The sequence below is a fragment of the Amphiura filiformis genome, chromosome 2 (genome assembly GCF_039555335.1).
Source record: "Amphiura filiformis chromosome 2, Afil_fr2py, whole genome shotgun sequence".
NCBI classification, from domain to species: Eukaryota; Metazoa; Echinodermata; class Ophiuroidea; order Amphilepidida; family Amphiuridae; genus Amphiura; species Amphiura filiformis.
The window spans coordinates 76491781-76505652 of NC_092629.1; the positions used below are offsets into that span (position 1 = coordinate 76491781).

General features: G+C 37.1%; 1 protein-coding gene across 1 annotated transcript in view; it reads left to right on the plus strand.

The window, feature by feature from the left end:
* Window positions 1-13872, plus strand: part of LOC140146639 (protein phosphatase 1 regulatory inhibitor subunit 16B-like) — a 120375-nt gene that overhangs the window by 63640 nt on the left and 42863 nt on the right. Inside the window, 3 exon segments of the mRNA XM_072168511.1 lie at window positions 631-701; window positions 2382-2527; window positions 9552-9655. Coding sequence (XP_072024612.1) covers window positions 631-701; window positions 2382-2527; window positions 9552-9655 — 321 coding nt within the window.

The window sequence follows — 13872 nt, forward strand, 5'->3', positions numbered from 1 at the left end:
TGGGTGAGAACATGACCTTTTTTTAAATGGAATCTTTGGGTGAGAGCGAAACCGTCATAAAAAATCTCGAAAATCAATTTCTAGTTCTAAATGGCTTCAAATTTCATTGTTTTTTCAAAATAAGTAACAAAATCAGTGATAAATGAAAGTTGCTGTTCAAATTGAACTTGAAAGGGTCTTTGGGTGACAGATCAAATGGAAAAATAGGGGTCTTGGGTGACAGAACATGTGTTAAGTAAAAATATATGGGGTCTTTGGGCGACAGCGATGCTGAAAAAGGGGTCTTAACAGCCCTACATACGCGTCACTTCCAAAGTTGGGGGGCTCCCCCCCCCCCCCCGGGCTTTTGTGCTACATATGCTTTTGAAGATATATGGAACAATTTGCCAAGAGTTCTTTACTTATTCTGTCGCCAAAAGGTGCTGGATCCACCATACTTCTAAAATTTTTCCAAACCTATCCCCCAATGTCAAAAAGAAATCTACGCCACTGAAAAACCACTTGATACGGTATGGTATTTTATTTTTAATCGACATTATAAGTCGGCATCTTTGTCTGTACACATTTATTGTTTCTTTTTTGTCATATTTTCAACTAATTTTTTCTTCCTTTGTGCTTTTGTCATTGCAGTTAGAAAATTACTAGAAAATGGTGTAGACCCCAATATAGGCAATGAAGACGGATTGACAGCACTACACCAGGTAAGATTCAATGTCTCAGATTCATTTATAGGCAGTGGCAGCACCGGGGGGTTGGGGTGCAAGGGGGACAAATATTTTTCTTGCCTGTTCTCAAAACCCAAAATTACGTAAAATTACACTTTTTGCCGAAATTTTGGCAAAATTGGTTGATATTTCCCCCCTGAAATTCACTTCCCCCTCAAAAAAATCCTGGTATTGCCACTATTTAATCAATATTTGTGTAAACAACTGGTCACTTTCGCAAGTCTTTTATTATTATTCATGATAGAGGTTACCTTGCGAATTCAACAACACACAAATTTTGTCATATGTGTACATCCATATCAAAAGGATGCACTTGTCGGCTGCTACATGTGTCTCGTTTCACATAATAGCTAGGAATAAATACCAGACCCATTTCAAGTGGAGATCACTTCAAATCATTCCCAAGTCACATGTTTTAGGAATACAGAGAACACTCCTTAAACATGTGACTTCGAAGATTATTTGAAGTGACCTCCACTTAAGATGAGTCTGGTATTTGTTCCTAGCTATTATGTGAAATAAGACACATGTAGCAGCCGACAAGTGCATCGTTTTGATATGGATGTACACATATGATAACATTGGTAAGTCATGAATTTCAAAAATATCACACACACAAAAGTAGTCTGAGCTACATGTAGAATACAATTTGGCGCCATTAAATATAGCATTTTTACCTAAATCCCATCAAAATATGACCAAAAATGCATGCATGTCTGGGGGGGGGGCTTTGGGGCGCAAGCCCCTGGGGTAAAAGCAGGGAGCGGCAAAAAGGAAGGGGTGGCAGAAGAAGAGTTGGCAAAAAGAATTATTAAAGAAAACAGGGTGTAAAAATTTTCAAAAGTTTTTTTGAAATTGTGAAGCAAGGAATTATACCTAATAAATTTTGTTTTTAGATTTTCGGTTGCTAATGCTGGTAGTGCAAATGTTGTTTGCAAACAAGTTCAGTGATATTGTCCTGAGATAGATTTCCGCATGCATTGCATAATGCTACACCAACCAAGGCTACATTGATTAGATCAATTCAAAACTTTGTTATTTTCGGTTCTGTATCAGCTCCGAGTTCTTTTCAAGCTTGCTGCAATTTTTTGCTGAAAACAGCAAAATGAGCAAATTGATCTTTTGTGCGGACAAATTACGAAAATTCGCCAGATTGGAATAATGGCTGCCCAGTTAAGATATCCTATTCTTCCTAGAACCCCCCCGACAAAGAGGCATGCCTCTGATGGTAAGATAGATTTTTTTGACATTTTTGATTGTGTAGCAGCACAAGGATTTTTTCCGGGGGAAGGTGGGAGGGGTAGGGGGAAAGTGACAGGGTTAAAAATTTGGACATTTTCCTACATGGGCCAATTTATGTCAAAAATGACTAAATTTTCACCAAAATAAGCGATTTTGCCTGTACGAAGATGATTTTCACCTAAAATACAGTCATTTTTGCCCAAATAGTTCATTTGTTTTGCGGTGTGTTGGTGGGGGTTGGGGAGGCAGGGTGGGGAACGCTTGGATAATACCTTTAGGTCCTGCAAATTAAAGTTTTTCACCAAGTTTCCTTTTAGGTCAATTTCCATTGAGCATAAGTAGGACTTGCCTAAATAACAAACCAAACTTTGTAAATTTTAAATCAATGCATGCATGTTCGTCTTATATTTTCAGTGTTGTATAGATAATAACGAAGCAATGATGAAAGTTTTAGTAGAACACGGAGCAGACGTCAACGTCACAGACAGAGAACTATGGACGCCATTGCACGCAGCGTCAACGTGTGGTCACGTCAATCTAGCACAATACCTCATCAGCAAGTAAGTGTAATGAGCAAAGCCATAACCAGGGGCTTGGGATGGTGCGACACACCCCTTCAAAAATAATGCAATTCCTAATAAAAAGGATGTTTTCTGTTAAAAAAAGCATTGAAAATTAGCTCTTTTGTGAAGGAGAATTCTCAGAAGTTTAACTTTTGAGGCTGCTGTACCTCCTGTTTTGAATCAAATATGCATAAATTGAATGAGTGAATAACAAATTTAAAATCTCCTTTATACTGTCAAAAGTTATGGTTTCTTAAAAAAAGTGATTGGGGAAAAAGTTCTTAATTTTTTCAGTCAGTTGCATAATTTTTTTGCCTAATGAGGGTTGGAGTGGGGCTTAGGGTTGGTGGTGATGGAGAAAGGGGTGGGGAAGTTCTCATTAGCTATCAATATAACAAATGAGTGCCATTGCCAGCCCTTGAATTAAGCAGTTTTTCTGAATCTCAATTGCACCTCACTTTACAAGTTAGGGAGCAAAATTCCTTCTCAAAAGGTCCACATAAATAATCTAAAGTGAGAAAGATTAAGTGTCAGAGGGAGGGGAGGGATGGTTGGAGAGAGGGAGGGAGGGATGGAGGGGAGAAAAAGGGGGAGGGGAGAGAGGAGGAGATGAGAGAGTGATAAGTAAAACAATTAGAAAGCAAAACTTTAAAATCAGTGCAAAAATTAAAATCAAAGTGAACTGTTACAATTTATGAAGTGTGCAAAATATTGCTGCCAGTCACGATACATTGTACTTTGATCCTCCAGTGTTGTTTAGTATGGCTATTAAGATACAGTACATGGAGTGATGTACTTTAAAAAGGATGCCGTTGACAATAACTTATGCATGGGTGATGATGCAAATCACTCTGATAAACATGACATTGAAACATGCAAAAGGTTATTATCAATATCATGCTAGTCCCCGGGGTGTCACTCCCATTGTGGCCTGTACACCATCTGCGATAATCAACTTTTGAAAAGCACCCTAAACAAGGATTTAACCCGTGCTAAAATGATACCCTAAACTAAACAGGTAACACACGCCTGTTTTCACACCCTAAACAGGGATTTTATTCCTTGCATCAAACTTCATACACTAAATTTTATTTCCACGTATTAGCCATTGCAATATTGCTACCCTTTTTTCCGATTTTTCATGTTTTCGACACCCTAAACACGATACTGCTGCGTATCGTGCCTACCCACCTGAAAAACTACCCTTTTACACGTTTTTTATTATCGCGGATGGTGCATTTCAAACGTTATTGTCAATGTGATGCTTTTCAGATGATTTTTGATCCTCCAGTGTGGTCTAGTAAAATACATTTACTCATCCGACTAGCATGATAATGACAATAATCATTTGGATATTTCAATGTTATGTTTCAGAGTACATTTTAATTTCATCACCCATGCAAAAGTTATTGTTCTGCATGCTAGCCATAGGCTTCACACATAATAAGTCCAAGTTTTGGGTTATTTTCTGAAAATATCAAGAACCACTGAACCAATACTAGGCTTGTTTGTACTCATTTTAATGTATTTTTCATGCTGATTTCAAATATGGTTAAACTTGTCGTCTGCAGTCGACACCGTCCGGAGAGAATTAATAGCCATACTAGACAACATTGGGGGATCAAAGTACATGTACTCTTAAAAACATGATATTGACAATAACTTTTAAAAGCATGGATAATGCATGCAATTGAATTCATCCATGTAAAAGTATTGTCAATGTCATGCCTTTCAAAGTGCAAATATTTTAGTTTAACAGCCATACTAAACAACACTGGAAGATCAAAGTACAATACAATGTTGTTGTGACTGGATCCCCAATTTATGCATGTATACTGCACCAAAAAATATCCTTACACTTAGAAAAATATTAACAATTTCAAAACTGAACCATATTGGGGTAAATTTCTTTGTTAAATAGTCACATTATGACACTCCATTGAATCCAATAATGTGACTTCAAGAATCAAAGTTACAAGCATTTAATTAGACAAAAGTCCAGTTTTAAAAGTGACAAACTGGCCTATTCAAAACTCCACGGACGGACTAGACATCTGGTTTGAGAGTGTTGAATGGCTAATTTATGCGTTTGGCTTTAATTTAAAACAAAAGGAACAAAAGAAAAATGAAACAAAGAACTGACATATAAAATGAGAGTTATGAAAAGTACAGAGAAGTAAAAATTGAAATAAAAACTGCTTTAAATAAATTTTCATGGAAGAAACTGTGTTGACAACCTCTTTGTTGTGCTTGTTGGAATCTTTTTGCGCCTTGTACAGGCCAATTTGTCAATTTTAAAACTGGACCTTCGTCAATTCAATTGCTTGTAACTTACTTCTTGAGGTCACATTGCATTCAATGTGATGTCATAATGTGCAGGATGAGATAGTGCATCTATTAAAAAAACAAATTTACCCCAATACAGGGTGGGCCATTAAAAAGTTCACACTTTTTCGATGGCTTATTTCTCAGAAATGAAAACACATATTGAAATAAGTTGAACATATTTGTAAACCTCTATGTCTGGACTGTCATTGCTAAAAGGGCATTAACATCCATGGTCTAATTACAAAATGGCGACCATTTAAAGCAGAAAAGTCAAAAACCACTTTGCACACACGTAAGACTATAGACAATGATCATGCATATTAAGTTTTTAGGCTTAAGCAAGTTTTAAAAAAAGTTTGATGACTCTATATGCATTTACTTGAGTGTCATTGCGGGTCATCGGACTCATGCGTGTATGAGCTGATTAGACATGCTCATTTACATAACAAATACACTAGTTTTGGAGGGAACTTCAAATTTAAAATGCCTTGCGTGCGTTCTTGTCATTCATGTTAGAGATACCCGTGTAAGTACTTTTAGGTGATTCTTGCTGTTCAAAATGCGGCAGTTTACAACGGAGGAACAAATTTTCATCGAGGAGGAAATTTCAAGAACCGGAAAGGTGCGCTCTGTCCTGAATACATGGCGAACCAGTTTCCGAATACCAGACTTCCTAGTCGCCGACACATCTATAATATTAAACAAAAGTTTCACTTACATGGAACTGTTCTCAATCGAACAAATCTAACAGTGGGAGACCCCGAACAGGAAGATCAGCCAATCACATTGCCGATGTTAGAAGGGCTTTGCAAGCTAACCCAAGATTGAGTACTCGACGGAACAATTGTCCCCATATTCCAAGGACAACGTTCAGACGAATCATCACTCATGATATCGAATGGCACCCTTACAAGATCCTTAAGCGTCATGGACTGCAACCAGGAGATCCAAATCGGCGACTTCAGTTTTGTAACTGGTTAGTTAACAGAGCATGTCGCTTTCTTGATACCGCTGTTGTTGTTGACGAGGCAAACTTTCAAATGGACGGGTCTGTCTCTTCTCAAAAGCGTCACGGATGTATGCACCGAAAGGCAATCCTCCGAGAGACTTTGCTTTTAACGTTCCACATGACAAGCGCAAAGTTAGTGTTCTCGCAGCCGTCACAGGAAACAACCGGTTGATAGGACCGATATTCGTTGACCAGAACATAAATGGAAACGTTTACCTCGACATAATCAATGATCAACTGGAGCCTCAACTGGTCCAAATATTTGGACAGCAAGCGAACGGTGCCATCCGCGGGCGTGGTTCTTTCAAGGCGGGCGCCAGCCCACCGTCTTATCGCTGTTAGAGACAGATTGCAGGAGTTGTTTCCGCGCATCGTGTTGTCGACCTTGGACATCATGTGGAGTGGCCTCCGAGGAGTCCTGATCTGACACCTTTGGACTTCTGGCTTTGGGGTGATGTCAAAGGCGTCTGTGTATGCCAAGGTCCGCCAAGGAATTTGCGGGAGCTGAGGAGAGGTATTACAGATGCGTTCACAAGGATCCGGCGCACCAGGGTTACTTCAAGAGCAGTTCACCATATATGCGATCGTGCGATGATTTGTACTCGCAAGCAAGGAGGCCACGTTGAAGGACGATAAGAACACTTTAAAGACAGAAGCATTTTCACTGTGGCATGCATAAATACGTGACTTTATGGAACCATGATAAGCAGTAATGAAGAACAGAACTATTTTTATCAGAGTCAAATATGATTTTACTTGTATTCTTACTTTTCTAGTGCAATATTTTTAATTTCATGACAATTTGAGACAAATAACTTCGTTTCCATTGAAGCACTGCTACGGTTTACATGTGTCTATATGAAGAAATAATTTCGAAGAGAAGGAGAGACATTCCTGACACCTATTTATAAATTTATCTTGTTATATCTCTATATAAGATTTATGTTATAGTGCAATAACCATCATGAAGACTCGGGTATAAAATTATGCACATTATCTAGAATGCGACTGCAAACAAACGTTAACTCTTGCAGATTATTTAAAGCTACTGTTACATATTCTGTTCAACTGGAAGGCTACATATTCTGTTTGAAAAAGAAATATTTATTTAAATATGGTTAATTTACAAGAGAAATATTGACAGAACTTTCATGCGTACTGTTATTTTTTCTTCCTTTGTTCCTAATCCATTGTGGTGTGAACCAGCGACCACCATATATCGCGTGATCATCCGCTCCATTTGACTTACGTGTGTGCAAAGTGGTTTTGACCCCTTGCTTCAAATGGCCGCCATTTTGTAATTAGACCATGGATGTTAATGCCCTTTTCAGCAATGACAGTCCAGACATAGAGGTTTACAAATATGTTCAACTTATTTCAATATGTGTTTGCACTTTTGAGAAATAAGCCATCAAAAAAGTGTGAACTTTTTAATGGCCCACCCTGTATGGTCCAGTTTTGAATTTTTCCAAGTGTAAGGATACTTTTTGGCGCAGTGTATTAAAAATCTATTGTAAACCTATCAAAGTGTTGTACTAACATTAATACTGCTGTGTGAAATACCTTGAGTAAAGTATTTATGTTCACATGAAGCTTGCTAAGCTAGAAAGTAATGATACTTTGGGCCAGATTGCAGTACATCCATCAGGATGCCTAGGCCCAAGTAAAGTAGTTATGTTCAGATGAAGCTTGCTAAGCTAGAAAGTAATGATACTTTGGGCCATATTGCAATGCATCCATCTAGAGGCCTACTTCTGTATACACTGTATATTAACCTCATCCACATGAACGATTTCAACAAATGATGTCTTAAATTCAAGCTAAAATATGCAGCTATTGGCTGCTTGTTCCCATTATGAAATATCTGTCTTTGTTGAGGATATACATAACTGGTATCTTATAATTATTTTACAGACTGTTTTTTCCCACACAATAATATAAAATCTGCACAAAAAGTAACTCAGCTGTTATAAATATGCCTATAGATTCAGAACTAATAACTGTTTTCACAATATTTCAACAAAGAGAGAAGGATGATTTATTTACACGCATTTTGATACCCCATTCGTCAAATGTTCAATATTAACAACACTGTAGTGCTTTTACAGAAAAATACCAGAATTTTAAAGTTGCAGTTAACAGCGATCAATGGTTATATGCCAGCACTGTAAACACGTAAAGCCCGCCATTATCTTCACGCTTACTTCAAATCAATACAAATAACTGCAACTAGTTAAATTGGGGTATTTTTCTTTCAAAACACTGCTGTATTGTCATTATTGAACAAAATTGGACAAATGGGGTATCAAAATGCGCGTAAATAAATCATCCTTCTTTTTATGTTGAAATATTGTGAAAACAATTATTAGTTCTGAATCTATAGGCGTATAACAGCTGAGTTACTTTTTGTGCAGACTTTAGTTTAGAGTTATTCTTCATCAAGTGCAGAAAGTTTGTTTAACTTTCCTTCAGTTTGGGCTTAAACTTCAGCTTAGTGCAGTGTGAACATGTCAAGTGTTTATAATGTTGCCGTCTTACATCATAAATACACTCAGACCAGATTAGTGGCCCTTCAAGTATCTGTAGTCGTGATTTTATTACTTGTGAATTCAATATACAAATTGAAATAGAATTATTGACTGTTTACTTATAGGCTATTTTAAAACATTTATTTTGTCAAACTGGTCAATGGTTTTTATGCATGTGTTGTTACCAACATAAAGAGGTGTTTTGCCATTAGCCTAGGACTGCAAAGAATATGCAATTGTGTTACTTGGGGTGCAAAAGTATAGGAAAAAAATCTTATTTTTATTAAGTCCCTTGACCTAGAGCATAGGCCTTCAAACACAAGCTCGAAGGCCTATGCCTAGAGCCAAGTGCTGCAATCATTGATTTTTTTTTAATTGGAAAAAAAATCACCAAAAACTTTGTATCCAAAAGGGGCAAATATGTAACTTATGGTCACTTCAGAATCGATTTAAGATATAGGAATGTATACACAACTATGCATTTTTAGATCTTCAATAGATTATGAAGTGAACGCAAGATTCAAATCTGCCTCTTTTGGATAAAAACATTGTAATAATTTGATGATTTTTTTACAAATTGTTTTAAAATCAACCATGAATGATTTCAGCACATAGCTTTAGGTCCAGGGACTCTCCAAAAAAAATTACATTATGTTTTTTGGAAAATCAAGGTAAATATATTTTTGCCTCCAAAATCGTATATTTTAACAGACCTACATTGGCCTTTTCGATGGAGTACAGTGTACACAGAGGGAGGGCGGTATTCAATATGAGTAAACCCAGGCACATTCAAAATACTTTGTGCAGCACCATCATATTGGGTTATTCCAGCTGAAATCCATACACCCCTGTGGAAGACATGACCTTAATTTCCCACACAGGGAGTGTGAATTTCAAATGGAGTCACACATTCAGGTAACCCCATTTGAAATGGGGAAGATGAGGCTCATGTCTTCCATAAGGGGGTGTATGGATTTCAACTGGAATAGCCTATTGTGTCAGCCATACCTCCCAACAGGCTAATGCTGTTCAAAAGAAACATTTTGTATTTCAAAGATTTTTGTTTTTCAAAAAGAATACACTGTCTAATTTTATTAAGTTTAATTCACCAATTTAACCTATCCTTTTCATTTTGATCTGTTTTTTGTCATGACAGAGGTGCAGCACTCCTAGCAATCAACTCAGACGGCAACATGCCGTACGACATTTGTGAAGACGAAGTCACGCTAGACTACATTGAATCACAGATGGCAACACAAGGTAGGTGATCAAACTCTAGAAACACTTAAAATCTCTAGAAACACTCTAGAAACACATAAAAGGCTTATAATTGAAGACCGAATTAAAAAGACTAGTTTGCGTCTGACGTCAGGGCAAAGGGCGGGACATGATTGGCTGCTGACCTGCGCAGTACAGCATTTTGGTCTGGTTGACAGGACATTATATACGCAAACTAGTCTTAATTCGGTCTTCAATTATAGTCTCGGGCCCAAGTTGTATGTGGCTCAATCACAAACATTGGTTGATTTTGAAAATGTCAACAGTTTACTATGTAACATCGTTCACAACTGATCAATAACATCGAGGTACGGTGATCAGATGTATGCCTATTCTTGGCCCAGAACTTACGGCACTATTGCATGTATGAGGAAAATGTAAGTCAGAAGTAGTCCTTCCAGAAAGGACTTACAATATAGCACATCGATCTATGCCATCAGATATTTGCTGCTGTAGTGCATGTTAGTAACAATTGGTTACTGGTTCAAGCCTGGGCTCATACACCTGTTCCGAATTATAATATGCCATAGGCTTCGTGTTGAGATCAATTCGATCAGTGGTTCGTAACAAAGAAAGTGTGAGCCAGTTAACCTAGCAACAGTCATATTCTACCGTGCACTACGCCAGCGAATACAGGCAGCATGGTTTGTCAAACTAACATACCTGTGGGTCCTTTCTTAATGGACTATTCCCGGGACATCCAGCATTCAGTCAGAAAGTTTGAGCCAACCACCGGAACTCGTTGTTTCTGCTTAGGAACAACAGAAACCTACTGTGAAGAAGACAAAAGCCCTAGTTGCCTAATGACGAAGGGGGATTAGTGATTGGAAGGTTTTTAAGCACAACATGCAAAAGCAAGGAGCATAATGTGCACGCTAGTATAAGTAAATGAAATGAGGAAGAAAATAATACAGAAAATCTCATATCTTGCCTTGTATTATTATTTATGAAAATCAGAGTAACCTCATGTGACCCATGTACAACCTGACTGTTGACCCTTGACCTTTTTTTGTCGTCACATTTGAACAACCCCTAATTTGGTGTGATTCCCAAGTTTAGGGTGATTCCCAAGTAAAGTACTCAAAAATCGCTCAACTTCTTTCTTTATCCTAGAATTTCAATAACTCACTGTGAGGGAAACATAAGGTACAAAAATAATTGCACAGGCCTTTCTTAATGTTACACATACCGGTAATTTGTTTCTGCATTGAAATCACACTATGTCACATGTTTGTATCATATTGATAGGCAACCACGCATATCATAAAATCGATCAAAATATGTGTCGCTTCTAAAGCAAAAATTTGTTTTATTTTTCTTATCTTATATTCTTGCCGTTTCTACACAATATGATATGCTGAAAACCAAATAATAATAGCACAAACAGTTCCCAAGATCAATAATTGTTATTATTTTGCTATAAACAAAAAGTACAGAAGGAATAGAATGCTTCGTTTGGGCAGTATATCAAATTCCGTTTTAGTCACAAATGACCTAATTTACTTGGTCACATTATTTAGGCAGGATATTGTATTTCATGTACTAGACATAATGATATGTATATTAATACATTGTAAGGCGACAAAATGTTTGTCTCAGAGCTGCTGCTTGTTTGTTTTTGCAAAAAGGGGGTCTTTTGGTGACATGAAAAAAAAGGGATCATTGGGTGAGAGGGAGTTGAAAAATGGGGGTCAATGAGGCCGCATATCCCTATCACCAATTTTTAGTGAGTGCCCCCCGGCTGGTAAATGGTGTTGCAGGGGTGGAATTTCGTAAAGTGCCACAGGAGTCCAAGTGGATTCTCGCGCGAGAGTCCATGGATTCCCGTAAATGGATTCTCGTTGTACAATCTTGCGGGAGTCCAAAAGGTATTATATGTAGGCCTACGTAAAATGCATTCAAACAAACAAACTAACAAATAAACTAACAAAGTTAAGTTTTTAATATATATGTCATCATACTCTCACTTCCATATATGTCATTGCATCTTTGGCAACTTTTCCTTTATATTTTGCAGGCTTTGAGTTTTAAGGCGTGTTGAACTTAAACGTAAGTTCGCTGATCCGATCATTTCCAGCGAGAGTCCACATGGACTCTCGCAATAGGATTTTACGGGAGTCTCTGCGAGAGTCGACTCTCAGACTCCCGCGAAATTCCACCCCTGGACTGTTGCCAACAAAAGGCTAGATAAGACAGCGGTTGACATTTGAATTCTCGCGATGCACACTCACTCTGAAGACTATTTGAACATCTCTTTGTTATATTGTTATCATATGGTCGAATCCAACCAAAAGTGTCCACGGGCCAAAAATAAAAGTCCGAAATAAAAATGTCTCCACAATTTTTTCCTTTTGCCCATTGATTGATGACATATTGGCCTTATAGGAACCAAAAGTGCCATTACTAATCTTGAAAAATAAATCCAGGACGTGTGATAGTAAATGTGACATCAAAACCCAATGTTACCTACGAATACCACTAGGATGCTTTCACTATCGCAATACTAATCAACCTAAAACAAATGGAATATTCCCATTAACGCTTTTTTCGTGTAATGTAGACCACAGGGTGTCAGAAAATGCTAGCTCAACCAGAAAATATTTGTTTTGTTTTTATAACGCGATCAATATGATCTTAGTCAATTTATGCTAGTTTATTTTTGAAAATGAAGTTTAGGGCAGTTTCTGTATTTTATTTATCAAATGAGTATGAATCAATTTACATTGTATAAGAACGAGTAGGATATATGTTTTCAAGAATATTAGGAATTATAAGCATACACCTAACGCTTTATACAATGAAAAGGTGAACAAACCCGGTATTCGTAGGTAACATGAGCGATTTAACAATATCTATATTGAGTTTAGAGGTTTAAAGTTTGCTATTATGGTAATGAATTAATAAAATGGTAGTTTTAGATCTCTTTCAGATGGTACGTCCAAATGAATAAATGGTATTACCTTAGATCAAAAATTTTTGATGCTTTTAGCAAGATTTTGACCACTTCATTTTGATATACAAGTAGTTAATCAGCAATTTTACATAATAAATAATTGTTGAATGAATCCGTATATGGGTAATAATAGTGTCCTGGGGTACCGCTTAAAGTTTTTGACAATTAATTTCCCTTGGTAGCGACACTTCATTACACATGTCATGTATTATGCTGTATTCGTAAGTAACATTTCAGTATTTGTAGGTAAGAATTAGACTTTTGGTGGATATCCCAATCAAAACTTCATTTTATAAAGCACTTTGAATGTATCATTTTCTTTATGTAATGCGTTTATTGATACTTTAGACCCTATCATGTATTAATAATGTCGGTTCACAGCGGTTGAAAGAGTATTGAAGTAAGAAACAAAGGCACTAAAGTGACTTTAATTTGCTTAATTGCACACAACTCGCTTAAAACCGTTATTGCAGACTTGTGAAGTCCATCTTGGAGTCAGTTACGTCTTGTGGCCTTTCGTTTGAGGGCAACTACAATTAGCTTTATACCAGGGTCCATCATTATGTTGTCTAGATCATGAGACAATGAGAACAGTCGTTTTTTCCATGGTATTCGTAGGTAACCTTAGCGAAACGTCAAAAGTTACCTTCGAATAAATCAATTTGGACACAAATTACTCAGACACCAGAAGGTCGGTAAACATTTAAAATGAAGCACACATGACAGTTGACAAATCCAAGTATTTATCCCCTTCTAATCTTCTTTGAATCTGATTTTTCTTTCAAATGAGCAGACCGTCGTCTATTTCAGTACATATTTTTCAACAATTAAGCCGTAGTCAGTTTTGCATGGTGGGCATGTATGTGAATTCGCAACTTTCATTGACATATGATTTGATAGCAAACATACAGGCCTTCGTTATGTACCAATATGGGCATTGGCGTGAATGGCGGTGTTTCACAATACTGTCATGATGTCAAATTGTATTCGTAGGTAACATTCGGTTACCGAAATTTACCTCTGAATACTTGCTTTTATTGTTGACATCTCAGAAATATTTAAACGAGGCTATTGAAACTTGGTAGAAATAAAGAGTGTATTACCCTGCACCTATTGCTTAACTATTGTTTACTATTCTCTCACTTTGTGGAAATGACACAGCTTTTAACATGTATTCGGAGGTAATGCATATTTTTACCAAACCTACCTTTGTGCCATTTAGAATTTCTGGCAGCTAAACACAATA